The sequence below is a fragment of the Pongo abelii genome, chromosome 18, assembly GCF_028885655.2.
Source record: "Pongo abelii isolate AG06213 chromosome 18, NHGRI_mPonAbe1-v2.0_pri, whole genome shotgun sequence".
Taxonomy (NCBI): domain Eukaryota; kingdom Metazoa; phylum Chordata; class Mammalia; order Primates; family Hominidae; genus Pongo; species Pongo abelii.
This window is the reverse complement of record NC_072003.2, coordinates 80,622,808-80,647,392: the sequence shown is the minus strand read 5'-3', so window position 1 is coordinate 80,647,392 and position 24,585 is coordinate 80,622,808. Positions and strand designations below refer to the sequence as shown.

Here is a 24,585-nt window from a genome sequence, read left to right as displayed (position 1 = left end):
GACAGGGTCTCACTCTGTCACCCAGGCTGGTGTGCAATGGTGCAGTCTCAGCTCACTGCAGCCTCAACCGCCTATGTTCAAGCGATCCTCCCACCTCAGCCTCTTGAGTAGCTGGGACGATAGGCCTGTGCCACCACTCTAGGCTAATTATTTTGTATTTTGTGGAAATGGTGTTTTGCCATATTGCCCAGGCAATTGGGCAAGTGGTCCCAAACTCCTGAGCTCAAGCAATCCACCTGCCTTGGCCTCCCAAAGTGTTGAGATTACAGGCATGAGCCACCGAGCCTGGCCCATTCAACACATATTGATTGAGCACCTACTGTGTGCTGGAAATGTAGCAGTGAACAAAACAAATCTGTGCCTTTTTGGACCTGACACCTACTACACGCCAACCTCTGAGGGAATAGAGGTGATTAATGAGACCCAGTCTCTGCCTTTTTTGGCCCTCATGATGTTCTTTTTGTTTGGAGGCTGAGGCTGGACATAGATTTCCCAAAGGGGAAGGGGTCTCACAGTGGTTTGCAGGACTGCCTTCATGTTGAAAACCCATCGACATGAAGCAGCAGCTGCTCTTCCCCTCAAAAGCTCTGGCATTGCTCTGAACCCATGGAGGCCTGACCCTTGTGTTCTGTTGTTTTCACTAATGTGGGGAGAATGGGATGAGGGGTTGGTTCCAGTAGAAGCTGTCTGCTGGCCTGCTCTCCTCCAGCCTCTGATCTGAATGCTTGCACGTGCTGGTTACTGTGCTAAGTGTTCTAGCAGCAGTCTTTCTTTTAATCCTTCCACATCCTTACAAGGATGTCAGTAGCAATCTTATTTTTATAGTCTCAGAGATGTGGAGTAACTTGATGTAGGTCAACAGCCGATCAGTACATGTTCTTCCCCACAAAACTGTAATACTTCCCACCTTTCAGAGCTGCTGGCTGGGGAATAGCTAGGAGAGCAAAGGTGAGTGTTTCACAGACAATTTGTGTAATGCATTCACTGCCTTAAAACGGGACTGAAAACTGGCCAGTGCATAAGAGAACAGGAGCAATGGCAATGTAGAGAGAAATGGCACATCTTATGTAAGAGTTTTGGTTATTTATTGCTGTGTAACATCCCACTCCAAAATGTAGTGGCTTAGAACAATAATCATTCATATGCTCTCTACGTTCTGCAGGGTGCGTGGGTTCAGCTGGGCAGTTCTTCTGCTTTCATTGCTCAGCGTTCCTTACATGGTTGCTGGAATTGACTAGGTTGACTAGGATGTTGGAGGGGCTGGGCCTTGGCCTCGCTTTCCCTCTGTGAGATCTTACCAACACAGTAGCCAAACTTTTTATAATACATAGCATCAAAGGTCTCCCAAAGGTGAGTGACACAAGAGAGAGGAAGCAGAAGTTGCCAATACCTTTTAAGGCTACCCCAGAATTGACATAGTTTAGCTTCCACTGCCTTCTATTGGTTAGAGACAATCACAGGGCCAGCAAAAATTCCTTGAGGAGGGACCACTCAAGGTTGTGACTATAGGGTCTGGGCTATATGGTCCCTTTGGGACCATCTTTGGAAACTAGCTACCCCAACAGACTTATTTGCATTTGGATTTCAGTTCTTCCGCTTACAAATTAAATGTCTGAACCACGTACTTAAGTCTCAGACCCTCAGTTTCCTGATCTCTGAAATGGAAATTATAACATCTGCCTCATTGAGTGGCTACAAAGTTTAAATTAAACAGTGTAAAACTGTGTATGTCAGAGGGCTTAAAATGCAGTAGGCACTCAGAGCATTCTTCCCCCTTTCTTTTCTTGGGAAAGACAGGAAAACTGGAATGACCAGCCAATATAATAATCAAACATACTAATTTTGAGTTACTCGCATGCAGTTGAAAAATAGACACCAATACACAGGAACGTTGGGATTTCAGTCTCTTTTAGCCTGGCTGTGAAGCCATGTACATACACAGTAAGTAATAATTAGTTGCCTAGAATAGCTGCTCTACAAGAGGCACAGAGAGGAACTATCATAGGGGTCCTGAGGAAGGAAAGCTTGGTGATGCTGGGGAGGATTAGGAAAGAAGGCTTCCTGGAGGAGGGGGTGCACAGCTGAGCCCTTGAGAGTGGGAAGTATTTGGATGGGGAAGGAGGAGGGAGTGGCGTCTCCAGGTGGGAGGACCACTGGCCATTTATTGAGAACTTTGTATATGCCAGACCCGCTTCTAACCCTTTTACACATATGAATCCATGTCCTCCTCACAATAATCCTGAGTTTAGGTGGTTTTACCCCGTTGTAAAGATAAGGAAAATGAGGCACAGAGAAGCTAAGAAACTTGCTCAGTATCCCAGAGCTGGGCTTTGAATCACGGTAGCCTGGCTCTAGAATCTGTACTTGCAGCCATGTTCATCTCCACTACCTGGGGCTGGTAAGTGGCTTAAGGATTGCACTGTGCAGCGTTTGTAAGAATATGGCCTTTATACTGCAGGCAATAGCATCCTAGGAGAAGATGTTCAATGAAGCTATTCATGTGACAGCTTAGCTGTGCTGTTCAACACAGTAGCCGCTAAGCACACTTCGCTATTTATATTTAAATATATATTAATTGCAATGAAGTTAAATGAAAAAGTGAGCTCCTCATTCACAGTAGCCACATTTCAAGGGCTCTGTGGCCCTGTGTGGTTGGTGGCTGTTATACTGGACAGTACAGTCACGGAACATTTCCATGATCACAGAAAGTTCTATTGACAGTGCTGAGTTAGCAGAACTGCTAAGATGGCATTTATAGGTGACCAAGGGAGGCCAAGGCAGTTATGGCTGGATGGAAACCCAGGTGAAAGGGTGCAATGTCAGGGAAGCCCATGGCTGACAATGGCAAAAATGTAAATTAGTCCATGCATCCATTCATTCATCTGTTCCATAAATATGGAACACAGCATGCTTGGCAACAGAGGAAGGTATGGGACATCGTACAAGGCTGGAGGAGCGTAGTGGAGAGCAGACATCACAGAAAGACTAATGTTTGCTCCAAGACCTGAAGGATTGCTAGGCACTGGCCATGTGGAGAAGAAAAGAAGAGCGTTCCTACTAGCAGGACCTGCTTGTGCCCAGACTCAAGATATCACATGGGGTGGCTGCTACACAAATTGCTCTGGATTGTGGGAGGGAGAGGTGTGCGTTACATAGGGCTGTGGTGGGAGAGAAGCAAGAAAGGTGAGCAGAAGAGAGAGGGAGGGAGGGAACAGGAAAATTTCCAACAGATTGTGGGAGTGGAGGTGCGAGTTGCTGAGAGAAAACCAGGAAGGAAATTAGAGCATAGAGGGAGAAAGTCTGCATTGCACTCAGGCCTTGGGAAGAAACACAGAGCAAGGACATCTGCATTGCATGAAGGCCTTTACCAACAGGCCTCTCCTGGCATTGGTGTCGGGTTGGAGATCTCCTGGCTTCCTCACAAGGCACACATGTTTGCACAAGTTGACAGTGCTGCTTCTGTAGCAATCCAGAGATAGCAGAATTGAGTTTGCACTGGGAGGGTGGAGGGCTGGGTGTAGAATCACACACAGCCCTTGGGAGGCTCTAAGTTACTCCCAGAGGAAGTAGAATGCCTTCACCTCCTCCTTTTGGGGAGAGGAAGAAAGTGAACTTCGGGGCTGGAGAAGGAAGGGAGTTCACATAGAGTGTGCCCCCTTCTCTGCATTTTGCACCCATCGAATCTTCTAATTCTTGCACAGGCACTGTTTGGCAGGAACTATTATTATCCCCATCTTATGGACAAAGCAGCAGAAGCTTGGTGAGGTCAGAGATCATGCAATATGTGGCGGAGGTGGGAGATTTGACCATGGGATCCTCTCCCTTGAGTGATTTTGGGAAGGGGCAGGGAAGAGGTGTCGCTCCTTCCCTGAGGCCACTTGTCCCACAGGACGGGTGGAGCCTATAGAACAGTCATGAGGTTAAGAAATAAAAGCGAGTTCAAAAAGTTTTCATGCTATTAAAAACACGACAGCCTTATTTTGCAACTCTATATCTCCGATTACAAAATGATTAGCTAAAATTAGTTAATATTAACTTTTTGGAGATAATATTATCATATTTAAATTACTTTGCAATTTTCCAATTAAGTTTGCTTCTAAATGGCCTCTAATTAGCTAGGGTGATAAGTTGACCAGATAACACTGAGGTCTTTGAAATCTTAGATAGCAGAGTCCATAGTGACAGCCAAAGTTCCCACAAAGGTGGCACCTGCTGTCCCTGCAAAGGGAGAATAGCATGGGGAACCAGACAGCCTCCCTGGGGCTTCTGGAGGAAAAACTTCACTGGGTGTAGTGGCTCACACCTGTAATCCCAGCACTTTGGGAGGGCGAGACAGGCAGATCACCGGAGGTCAGGAGTTCAAGACCAGCCTGGAGAACATGGTGAAACCCTGTATCTACTAAAAATACAAAAATTAGCTGGGTATGGTGGCGGGCCCCTGTAATCCCAGCTACTTGGGAGGCTGAGGCAGGATAATTGCTTGAACCCAGGAGGCAGAGGTTGCAGTAAGCCAAGATCTTGCCATTGCACTCCAGCCTGGGTGACAGGAGCAAAACTCCATCTCAAACAAACAAACAAACAAACAAAACAAAAAACCTTTGCTACTGAACAAAAGACCACAAATTATGCCATCAATATTTAAGAAGATTCATTAATTCTACAGCATTCTACAGAGCAGTTAAGACTAGTGTCATGTGGAGTATTAGAGACAGAAAACTGGAGAATTGTATCTCCTGACCTCAATGAGTTCAAAGTCTAACAAGGAAGATAAGAAGGCAAGTAACAATTATCAGTGCTATAATTTATATGACACTAATATCCCATGCATAGAAGGAAGAATGGATAAGATTGAAATACGAAGGCATTACTGATAAATAAATGCATAAAAAATAAGTTATCCTGATGCCTGAGCTGGAAAACCAAATTTCCACCATGTATGTAATTAGGGTTCGATCAAGGATTCTTGACAAAAATTCAATTTAAAAAATAACTATCAAGGCTGGGTGCAGTGACTCACGGCTTTAATCCCAGCACTCTGTGAGGCTGAGGCAAGAGGATTGCTTGAGCCCAGGAGTTCAAGATCAGCTTGGGCAATATACCGAGACCCCCATCTCTACAAAAACTTAAGAAAAAAAAATTCACTGGGGCTGGCTGGGCGCAGTGGCTCATGCCTATAATCCCAGCACTTTGGGAGGCCGAGGCGGGCGGATCATGAGGTCAGAGGATCAAGACCATCCTGGCTAACATGGTGAAACCCCGTCTCTACTAAAACTACAAAAAATTAGCCGGGCGTGGTGGTGGGCACCTGTAGTTCCCAGCAACTCGGGAGGCTGAGGCAAGAGAATGGCGTGAACCCGGGAGGAGGAGCTTTCAGTGAGCCGAGATCTCGCCACTTCACTCCAGCCTGGGCGACAGAGTAAGACTCCATCTCAATTAAAAAAAAAAAAATTACCTGGGGCCGGGTGTGGTGGCTCATGCCTGTAATCCCAGCACTTTGGGAGGCAGAAGTGGATGGATCACTTCAGGCCAGGAGTTTTGGCCAACATGGTGTGCACCTATAGTCCCAGCTACTTGGGAAGCTGAGTCAGAGACTCCCATCTCCAAAAAATAAATTTTTAAAAATTAGCTCGGTGTGGTGGCACATACCTATAGTCCCAGCTATTTAGGAGGCTGAGGTGAGAGGGTCAGTTGAGTCCAGGAGTTTGAGGCTGCGGTGTGCTGTGATCATGACACTGCCCTCCAGCTTGGGTGTCAGTGTGAGACCTCCTTCTCTACAAAAATAAAAATAAAATAAAAATTAAAAGTAATAAAAATAAATCAATAAATAATCAAGAGCTCATCATTCCAAAGACTGAGGTCGTTATCAGCAGATTATGGGAGGCAGAGGTTGCAGTGAGCCGAGATCATGCCACTGCACTCCAGCCTGGGCGACAGAGTGAGATTGTCTCAAAAAAAAAAAAAAATTAGCTGGGCATGCTGACACATGCTTGTAGTCCCTGCTACTTGGGAGGCGGAGGTGGGAGGATTGCTTGAGTCCAGGAGTTTGAGGCTGCAGTGAGCTATGATCACACCACTGCACTCCACATTTGCTCTGGGCAACAGAGCAAAACCCTATCTCAAAACAAAACAAAACAAAACAGAAAACCAAACTATCAGATTATAGTCTGACCTACAGTCCTGATATTTCTACCTCCTAAATAATCTTTCAGATTGGTCCACTCTCCTCCAGCCATCAGCCACTGTCATTATTTTTAACCTCTGGAAACAGGCCTGTGAGGCCTCCCTACCTCCAGCCCCCTCCAATCCACCTTTGCTGCTACTAGGTGACCTGACTAAAATTGGAACCTGATCATGTCATTTTCCTGTTGAAATCCAGATTAGCATAGTGCCTTGCACAGAGTAGATGTTTAACAAATATTTATGGAATGAATAAGTGAACAAATGAATGAGTGAACAATAAGTGAACAAATGAATGGCATGTGGCCTCTTTGTGCTACGCAGGCGTCGCATTCCTGTGCTAGGGCTGCCATAACAAAGTACTGCAGGGCCATGGGCCCTCTGAGGTTTCAAGGGGAGGATCCTTCCTTGCCTCTTCCAGTTTCTGGTGGCTGCCACTCTTGACTTGAAGCCATGTCCCTTGACTTGCTTATCACTCCAACCTCTGTCTCTATCCTCATATGACATCCCCCGCTACCCCTGGTTCTCTGTGTCCAGATTTCCCCCTTCCTGTGTGGACACCAGTCCCTGCATTAGGGCCCACCCTAATGAACTCATCTTAACTTGGTTATTTCTGCAAAGACCCTATTTCCAAATGAAGTCACATTCAAAGGTACCAGGGATTAGGACTTTAATATGTCTTTCTGAGACTAATGTTAAACCAACTGTCGTCAAGCAACTTACTTTTAAAATGAGAACAGAAAAGGCTAGAAATGAATTTATTTTTATAGTCAACTTCTTATTGTTTCCCTTGCATTCTCTATGACTCGCTTTTTTTTTTTTTTAAAGCTTGCTGTCACCTTTAAATGGCACTAAAATGGAAGTACATTAAACTGCTATTAGGGCACAGAAGACGTGGCAATTAACTGCAGTAGTACATGAGAAACCTTCAGAGTATAGATTGGGCCAGGTGCAGTGGCTCACGCCTGTAATTCCAGCACCTTGGGAAGCTGAGGCGGGTGGATCGCTTGAGGTCAGGAGTTTGAGACCAGCCTACCCAACATGGCAAAACCCCATCTCTACTAAAAATACAAAAATTAGTTGGATATGGTGTCACAGGTCTGTAATCCCAGCTGCTCCAGAGGCTGAGGCAGGAGAATCGCTTGAACCCAGGAGGTGGAGGCTGCAGTGAGCCAAGATTGTGCCACTGCACTCCAGCCTGCGTGACAGGGCGAAACTCTGTCTCAAAACAAACAAACAAACACAACCAAAAATCAGAGAAGAGGGTGACAATTGAGCAATTGTAGAAAAAGGGCAGAAGTGTATAAGCAAGTGTACAAGAGAAAGCACTCCTGGTACAGGGAACAGCGTGTCCGAGAGTGTGGCGGTGTGACAGGGCATGGAGGACCACTCAGTGGAAAACAACCGGGGTGGTTGTAGTTTCTATTGGTTCTGGGGTACTGAAATAAAGCTTCGGATGGCCGGGCACGGTGGCTCACACCTGTAATCCCAGCACTTTGGGAGGCCGAGGCAGGCAGATCACTTGAGGTTGCAAGTTTGAGACTAGCCTGACCAACATGGTGAAACCCCATCTCTATTAAAATTGCAAAAATTAGCCAGGCTTCATGGCACACACCTGTAATCCTAGCTACTCAAGAGGCTGAGGCATGAGAATCACTTGAACCCGGGAGGTGGAGGTTACAGTGAGCTGAGATCATGTCACTGCACTCCAGCCTGGGCAACAGAGTGAGACTCCATCTCAAAAAACAACAACGACAACAACAAAAAACAAAAAAAGAAAGAAATAGGGCTTTGGCATTCTGGGCCTCTCCCTGAGACAATCATTCCACCAGCTCTCCCCCAAGCCCCAACCTCCAGCTCTGCCCCATTCTGTCTGGCTAATCCTGTAAGATCCAGGTAACCAGCCACCCTGTGAAAGCAACCAACTAACATACATGAAATAACTTAATTGTACATCTTAAAATAAAAGGGTGTAATCGGATTGTTTGTAATTCAAAGGATAAATGCTTGAGGGGATGGATACACCATTCTCTACGATGTGCTTATTTCACATTGCATGCCTCTATCAAAACATCTCATGTACCCCATAAATATATACAACTACTATGTACCCACAAAAATTAAAAATTAAAATAAATAAAGAAATATACATGGGCAAACCTGTAGGGTTCACCTACATACATGTTTTGAAAAATCAAGAGAAGGGCCAGGCATGGTGTCTCACCCCTGTAATCCCAGTGCTTTGGGAGGCTGAGGTGGGAGGATCACCTGAGCCCAGGAGTTTGAAACCAGCCTGGGCAACACAGTGAGACTCCCATCTCTAAAAAATAAATTTTTTAAAAGTAGCTTGGCGTGGTGGCACATGACGGTAGTCCCAGCTACTCAGGAGGCTGAGGCGGGAGGGTCACTTGAGTCCAGGAGTTTGAGGCTGCGGTGTGCTGTGATCATGCCACTGCCCTCCAGCTTGGGTGTCAGTGTGAGACCCCGTCTCTACAAAAATAAAAATAAAATAAAATTTAAAAGTAATAAAAATAAATCAATAAATAATCAAGAGCTCATCATTCCAAAGACTGAGGTTGTTATCAGTTGCTCAAAGATGGTCTCCAAGTACAGAATTGAAGCCATCAGGAAAGCAACCGGGACCTCAGGACCCCACTTGGCTGTGTGAGGGTATGTCCTGGGATTTGATCTACCGGTCGTAGACTTCAAGTGGGATCGGTCACATGAGCAATGGAAAGATAATTAATTTGGTTTAAATAGGGCATTGAGTCTACAACAAGAATCATGAAGATATTCACCCCTGTGGTCCAGGTGCCCTCGTCCTGGGAATATGTCTGTCTTGGGTTGCCCCAGAAGTAGGATTCAAGTGCAAGAAATTTATTTGGGAGGTTGTGATGGTTAATTTTATGTGTCAACTTGACTAGGCTAAGGGATTCCCCAGAGAGCTGGTAAAACAGCATGTCTGGATGTGTCTGTGAGGTAGTTTCCAGAAAAGACTGGCATTTGGATCAGTGTACTGAGAAAGGCACACCCACCCTCCCCAATGTGGATGGGCATCATGGAGGACCTGAGTAGAACAAAAAATGAGCTGGGACATCCGTTTCTGCTGCCTTTGGACATCAGAGGTCCTGGTTCCTGGACCTTTAGACTTGGGGGTTAGACCAGTGGCTTTCCTGGGTCTCCAGGTTGCAGACAGCAGATTATGGACTTCTTAGCTTCCATGATCATAATGATTCTCCTGCCTCAGCCTCTCAAGTAGCTGGGATTACAGAGGTGTGCAACCACACCCAACTAATTTTTGTATTTTTAGTAGAGAAGGGATTTTGCTATGTAGACCAGGATGGTCTTGAACTCCTGGTCTCAAGTGATCCACCTGACTTGGACTCCCAAAGTGCTGGGATTACAGGCATGAGCTACTGCGTCTGGCCTATTTGGTTCCTTTTTTTTTTTTTTTTTTTTTTAGACAGACAGACCTTTTTGCTCTTGTCGCCCAGGCTGGAGTCTAATGACGCAATCTCAGCTCACTGAAACCTTTCGCTCACTGAGACCTCCGCCTCCCAGGTTCAAGCAATTCTTCTGCCTCAGCCTCCTGAGTAGTGGGATTACAGGCACACACCACCATGCCCTGCTAATTTTTGTATTTTTGTAGATATGAGGTTTTACCATTTTGGTCAGGCTGGTCTCAAACTCCTGACCTCAGGTGATCCACTTGCCTCGGCCTCCCAAAGTGCTGGGATTACACGTGTGAGCCACCGTGCCTGGCCCTGGTTTTTTTTGCTTCATTTATTTATTTTCTTTTTTATTATTATAATATCCGTCTATCTATTGATCTGTCTATGTGTCTATGTATCTATGCATCTATCTATCTATCTGTGTCTATTGATCTATCTCCTATTGATTCTGTTTCTCTGGAGAAGCCTAAGATTTGAATGTAGGAAATAACAGCAGGGGAATGGGGACATAAGATAAGGGAGGAGAGAAGATGTTAACAATACGTTCTCAAGCCTATCACCATCATGAGCAACTGAAACTCAGTCTGGCTGGGGATTTCCTGGAGCCAGTGGGAACACGCCTCAGAGTTATCTTCAGGAGTCAGGGTATTGATTCACCAATTCTGCTCAGTCAAGGTTGAGAGTTTCTCCTGAGAGGTACTAACTTCCAGGCACTTCCATCCTGTCCCACGTAGGCAGAGGGAGGCAGAGCCACAGGTGTCTGCATGGCAGGTGTGTGGTTTAGGGTGAGCACTGACAGTGTCTGCTACAATCCTCAAAAGATAACTCAGCCCAGGCTAATGCATGCATGCAAGAAGATGTTCAAAGTTGTGTTGACTAGAATAGCAAAGCCAGACAAATGAGAAACAGATGACTAAAATCCACACGACGTGTCCAGCCAGATGGGAATGTTTTAGAAATGTCCATTTAGTAAAAGGAGGCTCTGCCACCACCATATCAATTTCAAAGCCCATTAGCAACATGGAAAAGCCTTCCTGTCTAATGCTAAGAAGGAAATGCTTATGAACTAATCACAGACACTACAGTTGTGCCTGGGAAAACACCTGTCTTCAAGGGAACGAGGTGTATGAAGGAACCCTGAAGAAATGAAAATGTGTTAGGGTAATGGGACCATGGGAATTCTTCTGCTATGTCCTCTTTACGATCTAAAGGAGAACAAGATTAAATATGATTGATAAAGCCGCCAATTCCTGCAGAGAAATATACTCCTCTTCCCCTGCCAGGGCTTCCTGGATTCCCTCCCAAATAGACTCCTTGAGGCCAGGTGTGATGGCTCACACCTGTAATCCCAGCACTTTGGGAGACTGATGCGGACGGATCATTTGAGGCCAGGAGTCCAAGACCAGCCTGGCTAACATGGTGAAACTCCATCTCTACTAAAAATACAAAAATTAGCCGGACGTGGTGGCGCGTGCCTGTAATCCCAGCTACTCAGGAGGTTGAGGTAGGATAATTGCTTGAACCTGGGAGACGGAGGCTGTAATGAGCCAAGACGGCAACACTGCAATCCAGCCTGGGTGACAGAGTGAGGCTGTCTCAAAAAAACAAAACCCCAAAACAAAAAGCAAATAGACTCCTTGCTCTTAATCTTGGTCTCAGTTGGCTTCTTGGGGACCCAAAGTAAGATGTGAATATTCCCCAGAATGGAATGTCTGGGCCACAGGGTGTAACTATCTTTATGGTTCTTTTTATGGACTCAATGCCTTATTTTTATTTTTTATCTTTTGAGACGGAGTTTCGCTCTTGTTCCCAGGCTGGAGTGCAGTAGTGCGATCTTGGCTCACCACAACCTCTGCCTCCCGGGTTGAAGCGATTCTGCCTCAGCCTCCCCAGTAGCTGGGATTTCAGGCATCCGCCACCATGCCTGGCTAATTTTTTATTTTTAGTAGTATGGGGTTTCTTCATGTTGGTCAGGCTGAGTCCCGAACTCCTGACCTCAGGTGATCCACCTGTCTCGGCCTCGCAAAGTGCTGGGATTACGGGCATGAGCCTCTGCGCCTGGCCTCAATGCCTTATTTAAACCAAACTTGCTGTCTTTCTGTTTTCATGTTGCTGATCCCACTTGGAGGCTCAGACAGCTGGATCAGATCACTGGAAATAATGCTCACAGGGTCCAGCCATGTCCTGACTACTTTCAGTGGAGCTTCATGCACACAGAGGTTAAGGGACATTGGGAGCTGACGTCAACAAGAAGAACACTGTGCCCAGAAGTCTGCAATTTATCAGAATGTAAAGAATGTGAACATGGAATTTAGCCTGCAGATTTGCATTTGTTATCAAATGTCCCCAAGCAAGTTCCATTAGGGACATAAATTAAACCTTTACCCTTTACATTATCACTGCGTGTGACTTTCCACATAGTTTTCGAAGGAAAGTTATTAGAAGGTTGACCTCTAGAGATAACAGGCCTGTTCTGCTCAGCCTGTGTCCTAGCCTGAGTCAGCAACGATCCTGCATCCCATCCTGGGCTCTAGCCCTTCCCCATTCTCTGTCTGGCAGGGTCACTCCAGAAGGACTGCAGTGGTTTCTAGGAAAATGACAGAGGCAACAGAGTAATCTCCAGGGAGCTGGGAGATGGGGCCAGGCTGGCAAATGTTCCTTGAGTCTTATCATGAGCCAGACATGGGAAAGACAGAGATTAAGAGATGTCCCTTCCCTAAGAAATTCACACAGTAAAACAACCCAAATGTCTATCAACTGATGATAGATAAAATGTGGTTTATCCATAGGATGGGATATAATTCAGCCATAAAAAGAGTAAAGTACATGCTACAACGTAGATGAACCTTGAAAACATGATGCTAAGTGAAAGTAGCCAAACACAAAAGTCCACATATTGTATGACTCCGTTTAGGTGAAACGTCCAGAATAGGCAAATCCATAGAGTCAGAAAATAGATTAGAGATACAAAAATCAGCCGGGCGTGGTGGCACGCGCCTGTAATCTCAGCTACTCGGGAGGCTGCGGCTCGAGAAGCACTTGAACCCAAGAGGTGGAGGTTGCAGTGAACCGAGATCGAGCTACTGCACTCCAGCCTGGATAACAGAGCACGACTCCGCCTCAAAAAAAAAAAAAAAAAAAAAAAAAAAAGATTAGGGGTTGCCAGTGGATAGAGGAAGGGCAATGGGGAGAAAGAAAGAGGGACTTATGTCAGAGCAAGCTAACAGCTTAAAGCCAAATATTAGACAACTGCATTCTCTAACGTCTCTGGCTGGACCTTTTCTGGTGGACCTTTTCTGAACACTCCAGGGTCTCACCACATTGCAAGGCTCCCTCTGTAACCTCAGATTACTAATTTCTTACGCAGACCACATCATCCAACTCTGGGCTTTGATTTTTTTTTTTTTTTTTTTTGAGACAGAGTCTCATTCTGTCGCCCAGGCTGGAGTGCAGTGGTGCAATCTCTGTTCACTGCAACCTCTGCCTCCCAGGTTCAAGTGATTCTCCTGCCTCAGCCTCCCGAGTAGCTGGGATCACAGGCACATGCAACCATGCCTGGTTAATTTTTTGTATTTTTAGTAGAGATGGGGTTTTGCCATGTTGGCCAAGCTGGTCTTGAACTCCTGACCTCAGGGTGATCCACCTGCCTTGGCCTCCCAAAGTGTGGGGATTATAGGTGTGAGTCATCTCACCCAGCTCTTGTATGTGTTTTGTTATTGTTTTGGTTTTGTTTTTGTTTTTTTGAGACGGAGTTTCACTCTTGTTGCCCAGGCTGGTGTGCAATGGCGGGATCTCAGCTCGCTGCAACCTCTGCCTCCAGGTTCAAACAATTCTCCTGCCTCAGCTTCCCAAGTAGCTGGCATGACAGGCATGTGCCGCCATGCCTGGCTAATTTTTTGTGTGTTTTGAGTAGAGACCAGGTTTCACCATGTTGGCCAGGCTGGTTTTGAACTCCTGAGCTCAAGCGATCCACCCACCTCGGCCTCCCAAAGTGCTGGGATCACAGGCGTGAGCCACCGCGCCCGGCCTCTTGTATGTTTTTTGTGAGCTATATTATACACATACAAATAAATATTTAGATAGGTTTTTATGCAAATGGGATTGAATTATATACAATATCTCATACTTAGCTTTTAATATTAACAAAAATCTCACCAGGTGCATTGGCTCACGCCTGTAATCCTAGCACTTTGGAAGTCCGAGGTGGGTGGATTGCCTTAGTTCAGGAGTTCAAGGCCATCCTGGGCAATTTGGTGAAACCCCATCTCCAGTAAAATACAAAAAATTAGCAGGGCGTGCTGGTGCGTGCCTGTAGTCCCAGCTACCCGGGAGGCTGAGACACGAGAATTGCTTGAACCCAGGAGGTGGAGGCTGCAGTGAGCTGAGATTGCGCCACTGTACTCCAGCCTGGGCGACAGAGCGAGATTCCGTGTCTCAAAACAAACAAATAAAAAACAAAAACCTTAGGAATCCTTCCAAATTTGCAGAGGAAGAATTTGTTCATTTTGAAAGTGGTTATATATGATAGTCCATGTTTTGTGAACCCGTTTCCTATCAATGGACATTTAGGTTGTTTCCGATTTTTCCTTCTTAACAAATTCTGTCCAGAATAACCTTATTCATATGGCATTTCACACATGTATGAATTTACCTGTTGGTATAATTCCTAGATGTGCAATTGCTACATTATAGAGTTTGTGCTTTTAAAATTTTTATAGATATTATCACATTGCCCACAATAGAGGTTGTACCAATTTACCATCAGCAAGCAGAGAGACAGCCTGTTTCCCCACATTTGGGAGGACGTGTTTGGAAATGCTCTTGGAGGCCAGACCATACAAAGCCTTGTATACAAAGCTAGGAAATTTGAACTTGATCCATGGACCATGGAAACCCACGGGAAGGTGTAAGTAGTGGATAAGGATGGTCAGTTCTGAGCTTTGAGTGAAAGCTTATTTTCGTGATGACATCCAATAAATTTTTTAGGGGATTTTTATTCTCCAGCAGGTATGCGTGATGAATAATGTGGTGAATCAGAGAGGGGACCAAATATCCATTAGGATTTCAGCCATGCTGGGGAGAGAATGGGTATCATTTGGGCACAGCTGCCACTCGGCACAATGGGCTTGGATATAAAAGCAACTTGGTTTCTTTACCATCTTCCTGCCTTCCTGCCATTCTCTAACCTTCCTACAATGTTTCTTTTATCACACACTTCCCACATGCTGATGGCTTTGCACGAAACATACAGCCCTCAGGGTAATGACATAAAACCAATAGCAAGGACTTTTTATCCACCGCTAACAGTTTACTGAAAGATAAGCAGACAGGTGATACAGCAACTTTATCTCTCCTGAGACCATTTGACAAATCAATAGGCTTTGGAGCAGGCATTGAACAAAGAGCTGGGTGACGCAAAAATGCAGACACTGTCAAGCTGAGCCTTTTGTTTCTTCAACAAAAGGTAGCTGCCATTATGTGATGCAAAGACAGAAGGGAAGATGGATGATGGGTGGATGTGAGGGCACCCGCATATGAAAGTCCGAAGAGCGAGCTCCATCCAGAGGCCCCAGCAGTGGTTCAAGCATGAGTGCAGTGGGCTTGGTACTCCTGGTGCTTGCTCTGAGGCTTAGGGCCACCACTGCTAAGCCAGAGGATGGCAGCTCTTGCTCTAAGAGCCAGGTGGCCTTCAGAGATGCTTGCTATGAATTTGTGCCACTCGGACGCACCTTCCGTAATGCCCAGAGCTGGTGTGAAGGGCAAGGAGGCCATTTGGTCTTCATTCAGGATGAAGGCACCCAGTGGTTTCTGCAGAAGCACATCTCCCAGGACAGGGAATGGTGGATTGGACTCACGTGGAACTTGGCACGGAATGGAACCACGGAAGGTAGGTGCCGTGATCGCTGTGTTTTATGAGAAACTTGTGTTTGCAATTCTTGTCATCACTTCTCACCCAAAGCAACATGAAACAAATTAATATGTCCTAATTCTCATGGTATGGATACCCTTCCCTTTGGTTGTGTTGTGGATTAAAGAAAACATTTCGTGTCTAATGCCTAGCACAGAATCTGGCACATCAAATTCTGACCCTCTAGAAATGTTCACTTCTTTGCCTGTTCCTAATAGTAGTACTCTGACTGCTTTGGTTGTTGCTAGGATAGTGCCAGGCACTATCCTGAGTGCTTCATGGTCACTATCATGTTGAATTCTTACAATAACAATGAGAAAAATTATTATGTCCCCATTATTTATTTATTTATTTATTTTTGAGACAGAGTCTCTCTCTGTCACCCAGGCTGGAGTGCAGTGGCGCCACCGCGGCTCACTGCAACCTCCGCCTCCCTGGTTCAAGTGATTCTTCTGCCTCAGCCTCCCGAGTAGCTGGGATTACAGGCAGATGCCACTACACTCAGCTAATTTCTTTTATTTTTAATAGAGATGGGGTTTCACCATGTTAACCAAGATGGTCTCGATCTCCTGACCTTGTGATCTGCCTGCCTTGGCCTCCCAAAGTGTTGGGATTACAGGTGGGAGCCACTGCGCCCGGCCTTATGTCCCCATTTTACAGATGAGAAAACTGAGTCTCAGAAAATAATGACTAAGCTGTTTTTTAAAGTGTCCCACCTGTCTTTCCCCACTTGCTCTGAGATTAAAGCAGAGCAAGTGCTTAGCATAGTTCCATTCACAGTCTAATCTTAATGGTCCTGAAAGTCTTAGTCCTCCTTTATTCTCTGAAGGCTCCATCCCTAACCCAGTGCAGTCAGGTGAGTCGTTCTCTATGAGCCTGCAGGGCCCTGTTCACACTTCCAAGGCAGTGCTTTTGGTGTGGCTTAAACGGCTTAATTGTCTGTCTCCCTCCTAGACTACAAGCCCTTCAAGGAAAGAACCATACCCTGGCCATTTTTGTTTTCCCAGTGCCTAGACAAAATTGAGAATGGACAAGGAGGCTGGGCGTGGTGGCTCACGCTTGTAATCCCAGCACTTTGGGAGGCCGAGGCAGGTGGATCACTCAAGGTGAGCAGTTCGAGATCAGACTGGCCAACATGGTGAAACCTCATCTCTACTAAACATAGAAAAATTAGCTGGGCATGGTAGCACGCACCTGTAATCCCAGCTACTCAAGAGGCTGAGGCAGGAGAATCCCTTGAACCTAGGAGACAGAGGTTCCAGTGAGCCAAGATTGTGCCATTGCACTCCAGCCTGGGCAAAACAGAGAAACACTGTCTCAAAAAAAAAAAAAAAAAAAAAAGAGAAAGAGAGAGAGGGAATGGTCAAGAAAACATTTGCATTTAAGCCTCACACGGACCCGACAAGGTAAGCGTGGCTACTCTCCTTTCACGGAGGAGGAAAATGAAGTCTAGAGAGAAAAGACATGCTCAACATGACACAACTGGTGGTGCACAGTGGGGTCTCCACCAGTCAGAGCAATGCTAAGCCTGACTTTCCTACTAGGCACCTTGGTACCCAGAGGTTCTCTTTGCCCCTGTAGAAGCTACTGGGTTTGAGAAATGAGACATGGCCTGTGCCGAACAGCCACAGAACAACATCAGAGTGGATGGAAGTGTTTTAATAAATGAGCTACCGGGAAGCTCATTTAAGAAAACCCACAGCCAAGGGGATTTGAATTCTTAAGATGCCCCTGCAGGCAATGTCTCCTGAATGGTTTCTTGAGATGTAGATGCAACAATTGCCTATTTCTGTGTATGAACATCCATTCACATCCAGCTAGAGGAGCTGTGCCTATTAAAACCTCTCCAGGGATATTGTGTGGCTGTTGCAGAAAATGAGGTAGTTCTAACTAGGCTCATAGGCAACAACCTCCAATATTTAATGTCATTTAAGAAGCAAGGGCCAGATACTGTGTGCAATCACATGGCATTTATGTAAATAGATTTCAGACACTCATAGATGCTCATGTGTGGATACAATTCAATTCATCCTGGAATCATTTACGAGAAACATAACAATGATGGAGAAGCCCATAGCTTGGAGAGGGAAGATACTTTCATTTTAGACCCTTTGGATTTTTTAAAACCATTTCATTTGCATGAGTCTCTTTCAATAAATTAATAATTATGTTTTTGAGTACCCATAATAAATTTTTGTTTTTTGGGACAGTCTCACTCTGTTTCCCAGGCTGGAGTGCAGTGGCACCATCTTAGCTCACTGCAACCTCCGCCTCTCGGGTTCAAGCGATTCCCCTGCCTCAGCCTCCCTAGTAGCTGGAATTACGGCTAATTTTTGTACTTTTAATAGAGACAGGGTTTCACCATGTTGGCCAGTCTGGTCTTGAACTCCTGGCCTCAAGTGATCCATCCACCTTGGCCTCCCAAAGTGCTGGGATTCCAGACGTGAGCCACCACGCCCAACCCATAGTAAATTTTTATATGTAGTGTTTTCTAGCTCTCTGGTGTCCTCAACATGGTTCTGTTTTACACACACACACACACAAACACACACACACTCCTCTTCAAGAGTTACATCAGTATTTTCAAGGGTCTGAAGAGGCCCAAAGTAACAATAACTGCTTATGTTTTAACTCAGCACTGCCCAGGTGTACTTGGCAAGGGACACAGCTTATGAAGAAGATGATATGTTAAAACATCCCATGGCCCACTTCTGGACTTTTTATTATTATTATTATTATTATTTTGAGACAGGGTCTTGCTCTGTCTCCCAGGCTGGAGTATAGGGGCATGATCATGGCTCACTGTAGCCCCAACCTCAGCTCAAGCAATCCTCCCAACTTAGCTTCCCGAGTAGCTGGGACCACAGGCACCATGCCTGACTAAATTTTTTTTTTTTTTTTTTTTTTTTTTTTGGTAGAGACAAGGTCGCTCTAGATTGCCCAGGCTGGTCTTAAACTCCCAGGTGCAAGTGATCCTCCCGCCTCCAGGATGTTGGGATCACAAGCATGAGCCACTGGGCCTGGCCCCTGGCTCTTCCTTAGACTGTGGTCAGGGCCGGGTGTGGTTGCTCATGCCTGTAATCCGAGAACTTTGGGAGGCTGAGGCGGGTGGAGTTTGAGCTTAGGAGTTGGAGGCCAGCCTGGGCAACATGACAAAATCCCTGTCTCTACCGGAAATACTAAAAAATCAGCCAGGCATAGTGGCTTGCACCTGTGGTCTCAGCTACTCTGGAGGCTAAGTTGGGAGGATCACTTGAGCCTGGGAGGTGGAGGTTATAGCGAGCTGAAATGGCACCACTGCGCTCCAACCTGGGTGACAGAGCAAGACCCCATCTCAAAATAAATAAATTATTGATTATGGTTAGACAGAGCTGGCAGCCTCATTTATTTAATCAAAGCACCTTTTGCAAGCTCTCCAATTTGGTGTTCCAGTTCTTACATTGAGTGTTTGAAGATGACAGTGAGAAAGAGAACTTTACTGGTCCCGGAGAGAGAGGTCTCCAGCCCATCAAAATTAATTGCTGACCTGCTGCACACCAGCGGCAGAGCAGGGCTGAGCCCTGCATTTGTATAAATGGAGTTTGAAGACAGTTGCTGAGTCCTGGTGGTCGTGTTGCCCTTCCAGGACCGGGGACTTGGTTGGACACCTCCAATGTGACCTACAGCAACTGGCATGGAGGGCAGGCCACCGCTGCCCCTGACACCTGTGGCCACATCGAGAGAGGCCCTTCCTCTGAGTGGGTGGCCTCGGACTGCGCCCAGACCTTCGCCTTCGTGTGCGAGTTCCGTGAGTGGCCCGTGCCCCTGAGTCCCCATCTCCCACCCTGTCTCCCTGCCTGCCTGCGGACCTCTCTCCAGGCTCGCCTCTCCCTCCTGTTTCCGCCTGCATCTCTCTGACCCTCTCTTTCTCTTGCCGCCTCCTCTGTGTCAGTTTTCTCTGGGTCTTTCTTCCCCTTCTCTTTTTCTCTAACTCTTCCTGTTTCTCTCCCTTGGTCTCTGACTCTCTTCCTGTCTCTCTCTGTCTCCCTCTTGCTCTTCAGGGCCTGCTGGTGTCTGTCCCCGTCTCCCTGCTGAAGAGCTGACCTGTGTGTGTTTCTCTGACCTTACCTCTGTCTGCGGCTTTCTCTCCCTGTCTCTATGCATCTCTCTCTGTCCACGTGATGCTCCGTCACTCATCCCTGCCCTGTCTCCATCCACCTGCGCACCTTCCTGCCTACCCACCTGTCTCATCTCTGTTTCTGTCTTTCCTGCTCTGTTTTTTTTGTTTTTTTTGTTTTTTTGTTTTTTTGAGATGGAGTCTTGCTTTGTCACCCAGGCAGGAGTGCAGTGGTGTGATCTTGGCTCACTGCAACCTCCGCTTCCTGGGTTCAAGTGACTCTCCTGTCTCAACCTCCCGAGTAGCTGGGATTACAGGTGCGAGCCACCATCCCCAGATAATTTTTGTATTTTTTTTTAGTAGAGACAGGGTTTTGCCATGTTGGCCAGGCTGGTCTGGAACTCCTGACCTCAAGTGGTCTGCCCGTCTCGGCTTCCCAAAGTGCTGAGATTACAGGGGTGAGCCATGGAGCCTGGCCTGCATGAGGTTTAGTATTACAGTGGGGGCACAGAGAAGCTAACTAACTTGCTGAAGGTCACACAACAGTGTGTGGCTGGGCTGGATGTGATCCCAGGGAACCTGGCTCAGCACAATGCTGCCGACAATCATATTCTATTTCTCACCCCCTGCCTAGCAGCTTCTATCTGGTTCTTGCATCTCAGCCCAACCCCCGGGACCCTCCTCTTCCTGTGAACCAGCACTCACCTGTCTGTAACTGTGAGCCCCCCTAATGTCTTGCCTTCCCTTTGCCTCAGGGGTTGGCCAGAGCCTGGCCTGCGAGGGACTCAATGCCACCATGCACTGTGGCTCGGGGCAGGTCATCCAGGTCCAGGATGCCGTCTACGGGCGCCAGAACCCCCATTTCTGCACCCAGGATGCCAGGCATCCCTCAGATCTGGAGCAGGGATGCAGCTGGGCCAACGTCAAGGATGAGGTGGCAGGTAGGGCCCAAGGGTTCTGAAGCTCTGGCTGCCAGCAGAGGGCAGTTGCTGGTATCCTGTGCTCAGCAAAGGGTTCCAGAAGCCTCTGATAATCTTCATCTCTGACCGTGGGCCTCCAACATGTGGGAAAACTGGCCAGTCCCTGCCCATGGCACGGAGCAGGGAAGCAGGTGGCTGTGGCCCACCCACCCCGACATCAAACCCAGCCATGGATCTGGTGGGCATGGTGTGCCTCAACCCCTGCTGGATGCAGGAAACATCACTTTTTTAACTTAATTTTTTAATTTTTGAAATACTCCAAACATAGAGACAAGAATAGAAGACACTGTAATGAACTCCCACAACTCTGCTACCCACCTTCATCAGATCTGAACACCATGCCAAATTTGCTTAAGATTCCCTCGTTAGAAAAATGAATACAGTTGGGCGTGGTGGCTCATGCCTGTAATCTCAGCACTTTGGGGAGGCCGAGGTGGGTGGATCACCTGAGGTCAGGAGTTCAAGACCAGCCTGGCAAAACCCCATCTCTACTGAAAATACAAAAATTAACTGGGCTGGTGGCACACACCTATAATCCCAGGTATTCGGGAGGCTGAGGCAGGAGAATCGCTTGAGCTCTGGAGGCGGAAGTTGCAGCGGGCCAAAATCAGGCCATCTCACTCCAGCATGGGCGATGGAGCCAGACCCTGTCTCAAAAAAAAAAAAAAAAAGAAAAAGAAAAATGAACATTAGGAGACTCCTGTGGATCCCTCCACAGTCCTGTTCCCATTATGAACTCAGTGTTTCTTAATTGCATGCATGCTTCATGCTTCTCTGTTTTCTTTCTTTCTTTCTTTTTTCGAGACAGAGTCTCTCTCTCTCTCTTGCCCAGGCTGGAGTGCATTGGCCCGATCTTAGCTCATTGCAATCTCTGCTTCCTGGGTTCAAGCGATTCTAATGCCTCAGCCTCCCGCGTAGCTGGGATTACAGGCAGGTGCCACCACTCCCTGCTAATTTTTGTATTCTTAGTAGAGACGGGGTTTCACCATGTTGACCAGGCTGATCTCGAACTCCTGAGCTTAGGCAATCCGCCTGCCTCGGCCTCCCCAAATGCTGGGATTACGGGCATGAGCCACTGCACCTGCTTTATTTTCACCTTCTAGACACATATTCCTAAACACTACAGACTGTTGCTTTTGCAGGGCTTTTTAAAAATTTATTTTTTAAATTTATGATTTATTTATTTTTGAGACAGAGTCTTACTCTGTCACCCAGGCCGGAATGCAGTGGCACAATTTCTTCTCACCGCAACCTCTGCCTCCTGGGTTCGAGCGATTCTTGCACCTCAGCCTCCCGAGTAGCTGGGACTGCAGGTGTGTGCCACCACACCCGGTTAATTTTTTATATTTTTAGTAGAGATGGGGTTTCACCATGTTTGCCAGGCTGGTCTCGAACTCCTGACCTCAGGTGATCTGCCCACCTCGGCCTTCCTGGGATTACAAGTGTGAGCCACTGTGCCCGGCCGCTTTGCAGGGTTTTAATGTTTATATAAATGGTATCATATTTGCAGAATTTTAATGTTTATATAAATGGTATATTTGCAGGGTTTCATTGTTTATGTAAATGGTATCATATTGTGTGTCATTCTACAGAATGCATTTTTCTTTTTGTTTTGGTTCTTGTGTTTTGCTCAACAGCATGTTTTTGAGATGTATTATCCATCTTGATACATGTTGTGCTGGTTTATTTGTTTCATCTATTATGTAACTGTGCTGTCATTTGTCTCTTCTCTTGTTGAGAAAGGTTTGTTCTTAATCTTTGTGACTGTGAATAACGCTGAAGCCAAGCTCCTGATGGATGGTGTCTTATTCACGTGGGAGAGTTACTCTAGGGCTTTGTTTTTCTAAATCGGATTAAATCTACTTCTGAGCTGCGCTTGCCCAGTGACCAGGATTCAATTTCCGGGATTATGGGGGGTTTCTTGCACCCTGCTGGGAGGTAAAAACTCTTCAGAGACTTCCCTGGTCCAGGACATTGGGGAACCCTCTTCTTTCTGTTGCAGTCACCACTGTCCCCCCTGGAGGGTCCAGGAAGGCAAGTGGTCTGCTGCTTCTTGGCTAAATGAGGACATAGCCCCCTGTGGCCAGGCTGCAAGCCTCAGGTCCTGGGAGCCATCCTCCCCAGTTGTGCATCTTGGCACTCTCCTCTGAACCTCTACTTCTGCCCAAAGACCCTTTGAAGATTCAGGGAGGGACGCCAGTACTCCCAGAACTTCCTCCTGCCTTGGGGAACTGAGAATGGCTCCTCTGTCCTCCTGCCTTTTGGAGCAGGCATGGGGAAAGGAAATGCTAAAATCAGCTGGCTGGTTTTCACTGACTCTTCTTACTCCAGCGTTCCTGAGGCTGTGGCCCCTGCAAGGAGAAAGGGCCCCTGACGGGAGAATGGATGTACCTCCCTCACTGAGGCACTGCTGGGCCTGTTTCCTCAAAGGCTCAGCTGCAAGTTCCTGAAATGTGGCACCCACAGCTCAGAGAGCACGTTAGAGGGGAGCCCTGCACCCTGTTGTGGGAGTCGGAGGAGGAGCGCAGAGAGGATCCCACGGGGTCTGTATCTAAGCACCCTGGTCCCTCATTCATTCAGTTAGCCAATAAACACGTGTTTTTTTGTTTTGTTTTGTTTTGTTTTGTTTTGTTTTTGAGGCGGATTCTTGCTCTGTTGCCCAGGCTGGAGTGCAGTGGCACAATCTTGGCTCACTGCAACCTCCGCCTCCCGGGCTCCAGCGATTCTCCTGCCTCAGCCTCCCAAGTAGCTGGAATTATAGGCGAGCACCCCCACACTCAGCTAATTTTTGTATTTTTTGTAGAGAAAGGGTTTCACCATGTTGGCCAGGCTGGTCTGTAACTCCTGGCCTCCAGTGATCCACCCACCTTGGCCTCTCAAAGTGGTGGAATTACAGACATGAGCCACCGGACCTGGCCCAAACTGTTTTTCAAAGAGCTCGTGGCGCAGTGGGGAGACAGTGATACACAGGCAATTAACTAATGCTGTGAAAAATGCTGCAACCCAGAAGAGCAAACACTATCTATTTAGTCATGCAAAACTTATTTTGTACCTACTATGTGCCAGGTACTGTTCTATGTCCTGGAGATGTTGCAGTGAACCAAAAAATTTTAAAAACCTCCCACTTGATTTCCAACTCGCTCTCAAGTGATGCCACTTAGGATCCCAAGTGTCTTTGGGCCACATTCTGAGCCTCAAGTCATCTGGGGACCTGAAGGGATTTTAAAGTTTGTCTGCAAGGCGTGTTAAATCCTGGAATTAGATCAGATTTAGTTAACTTTTTTTTTTTAAGTGGATTATATGCGGCTACGAAGAGTCATAGAAAAAACTCTGTCCTCAGGTTCTGGAATTAGACCTCTCTTTGAGTCTATTTAATCTGAGAACAGAGATGTGGTGGTGGTTCGTGTTCCCGTTTGATCAGAGGGGCCCCCCGGATCACGGGGTGGAGGTGGGGCTCAGGAAAGCTATATGGGGGCAGCATCAGGAGCCTGGCTGTGAAGGAAGTGCAGGATCCAGCCAGGAGAAAGACTGGGGGACAAGGTGGTGAGGACATGAGGTGGCAGGCTCAGGTGTGGACTGCAGTATGAACCGTGATGGTGGAGAGAGAGCCCAGGATGGTCTCGCTGGATAACAACAGTATTAGAAAAAAACCTCAGCAGGGACGTGGCCTCTGCGTCTTGAGGCAGTTTATCCATTACAAGGGGATGTTGAATATTTTGTGTGGTTTAATTTGTGAGCTGGAAGGTGAGCCCTGCTGCCACCCCCAGTGCAAACTGCTTAGACCAAGTCCAAGGATGGGGCAGAAACCCCTGGGATGTGGGCAGCAGGGTACATGGCAAAAGGGCGGCAGGTCGGGGTTCAAATCCCAGCTCAGCCCCTGCTGCCTGGGTGATCCAGGCAAGTTGCACAATCTTTCTAAGTTTCATGGGGCTCCTGTGAGGGTCAGGAGAACATGGGGGAAGAGTGTAGCAC

General features: G+C 46.9%; 1 protein-coding gene across 1 annotated transcript in view; it reads left to right on the top strand.

The window, feature by feature from the left end:
• Window positions 1–15,095: 15,095 nt before the first annotated feature.
• LOC100452660 (polycystin-1-like protein 2) overlaps window positions 15,096–24,585 on the top strand; it is a 51,964-nt gene continuing 42,474 nt past the window's right edge. Inside the window, exons 1-3 of the mRNA XM_054535069.1 lie at window positions 15,096–15,516; window positions 19,163–19,324; window positions 20,389–20,574. Of these exons, the coding sequence (XP_054391044.1) occupies window positions 15,216–15,516; window positions 19,163–19,324; window positions 20,389–20,574 (649 nt within the window). The 5' untranslated portion in view covers window positions 15,096–15,215. The remainder of the gene's footprint in view (window positions 15,517–19,162; window positions 19,325–20,388; window positions 20,575–24,585) is intronic.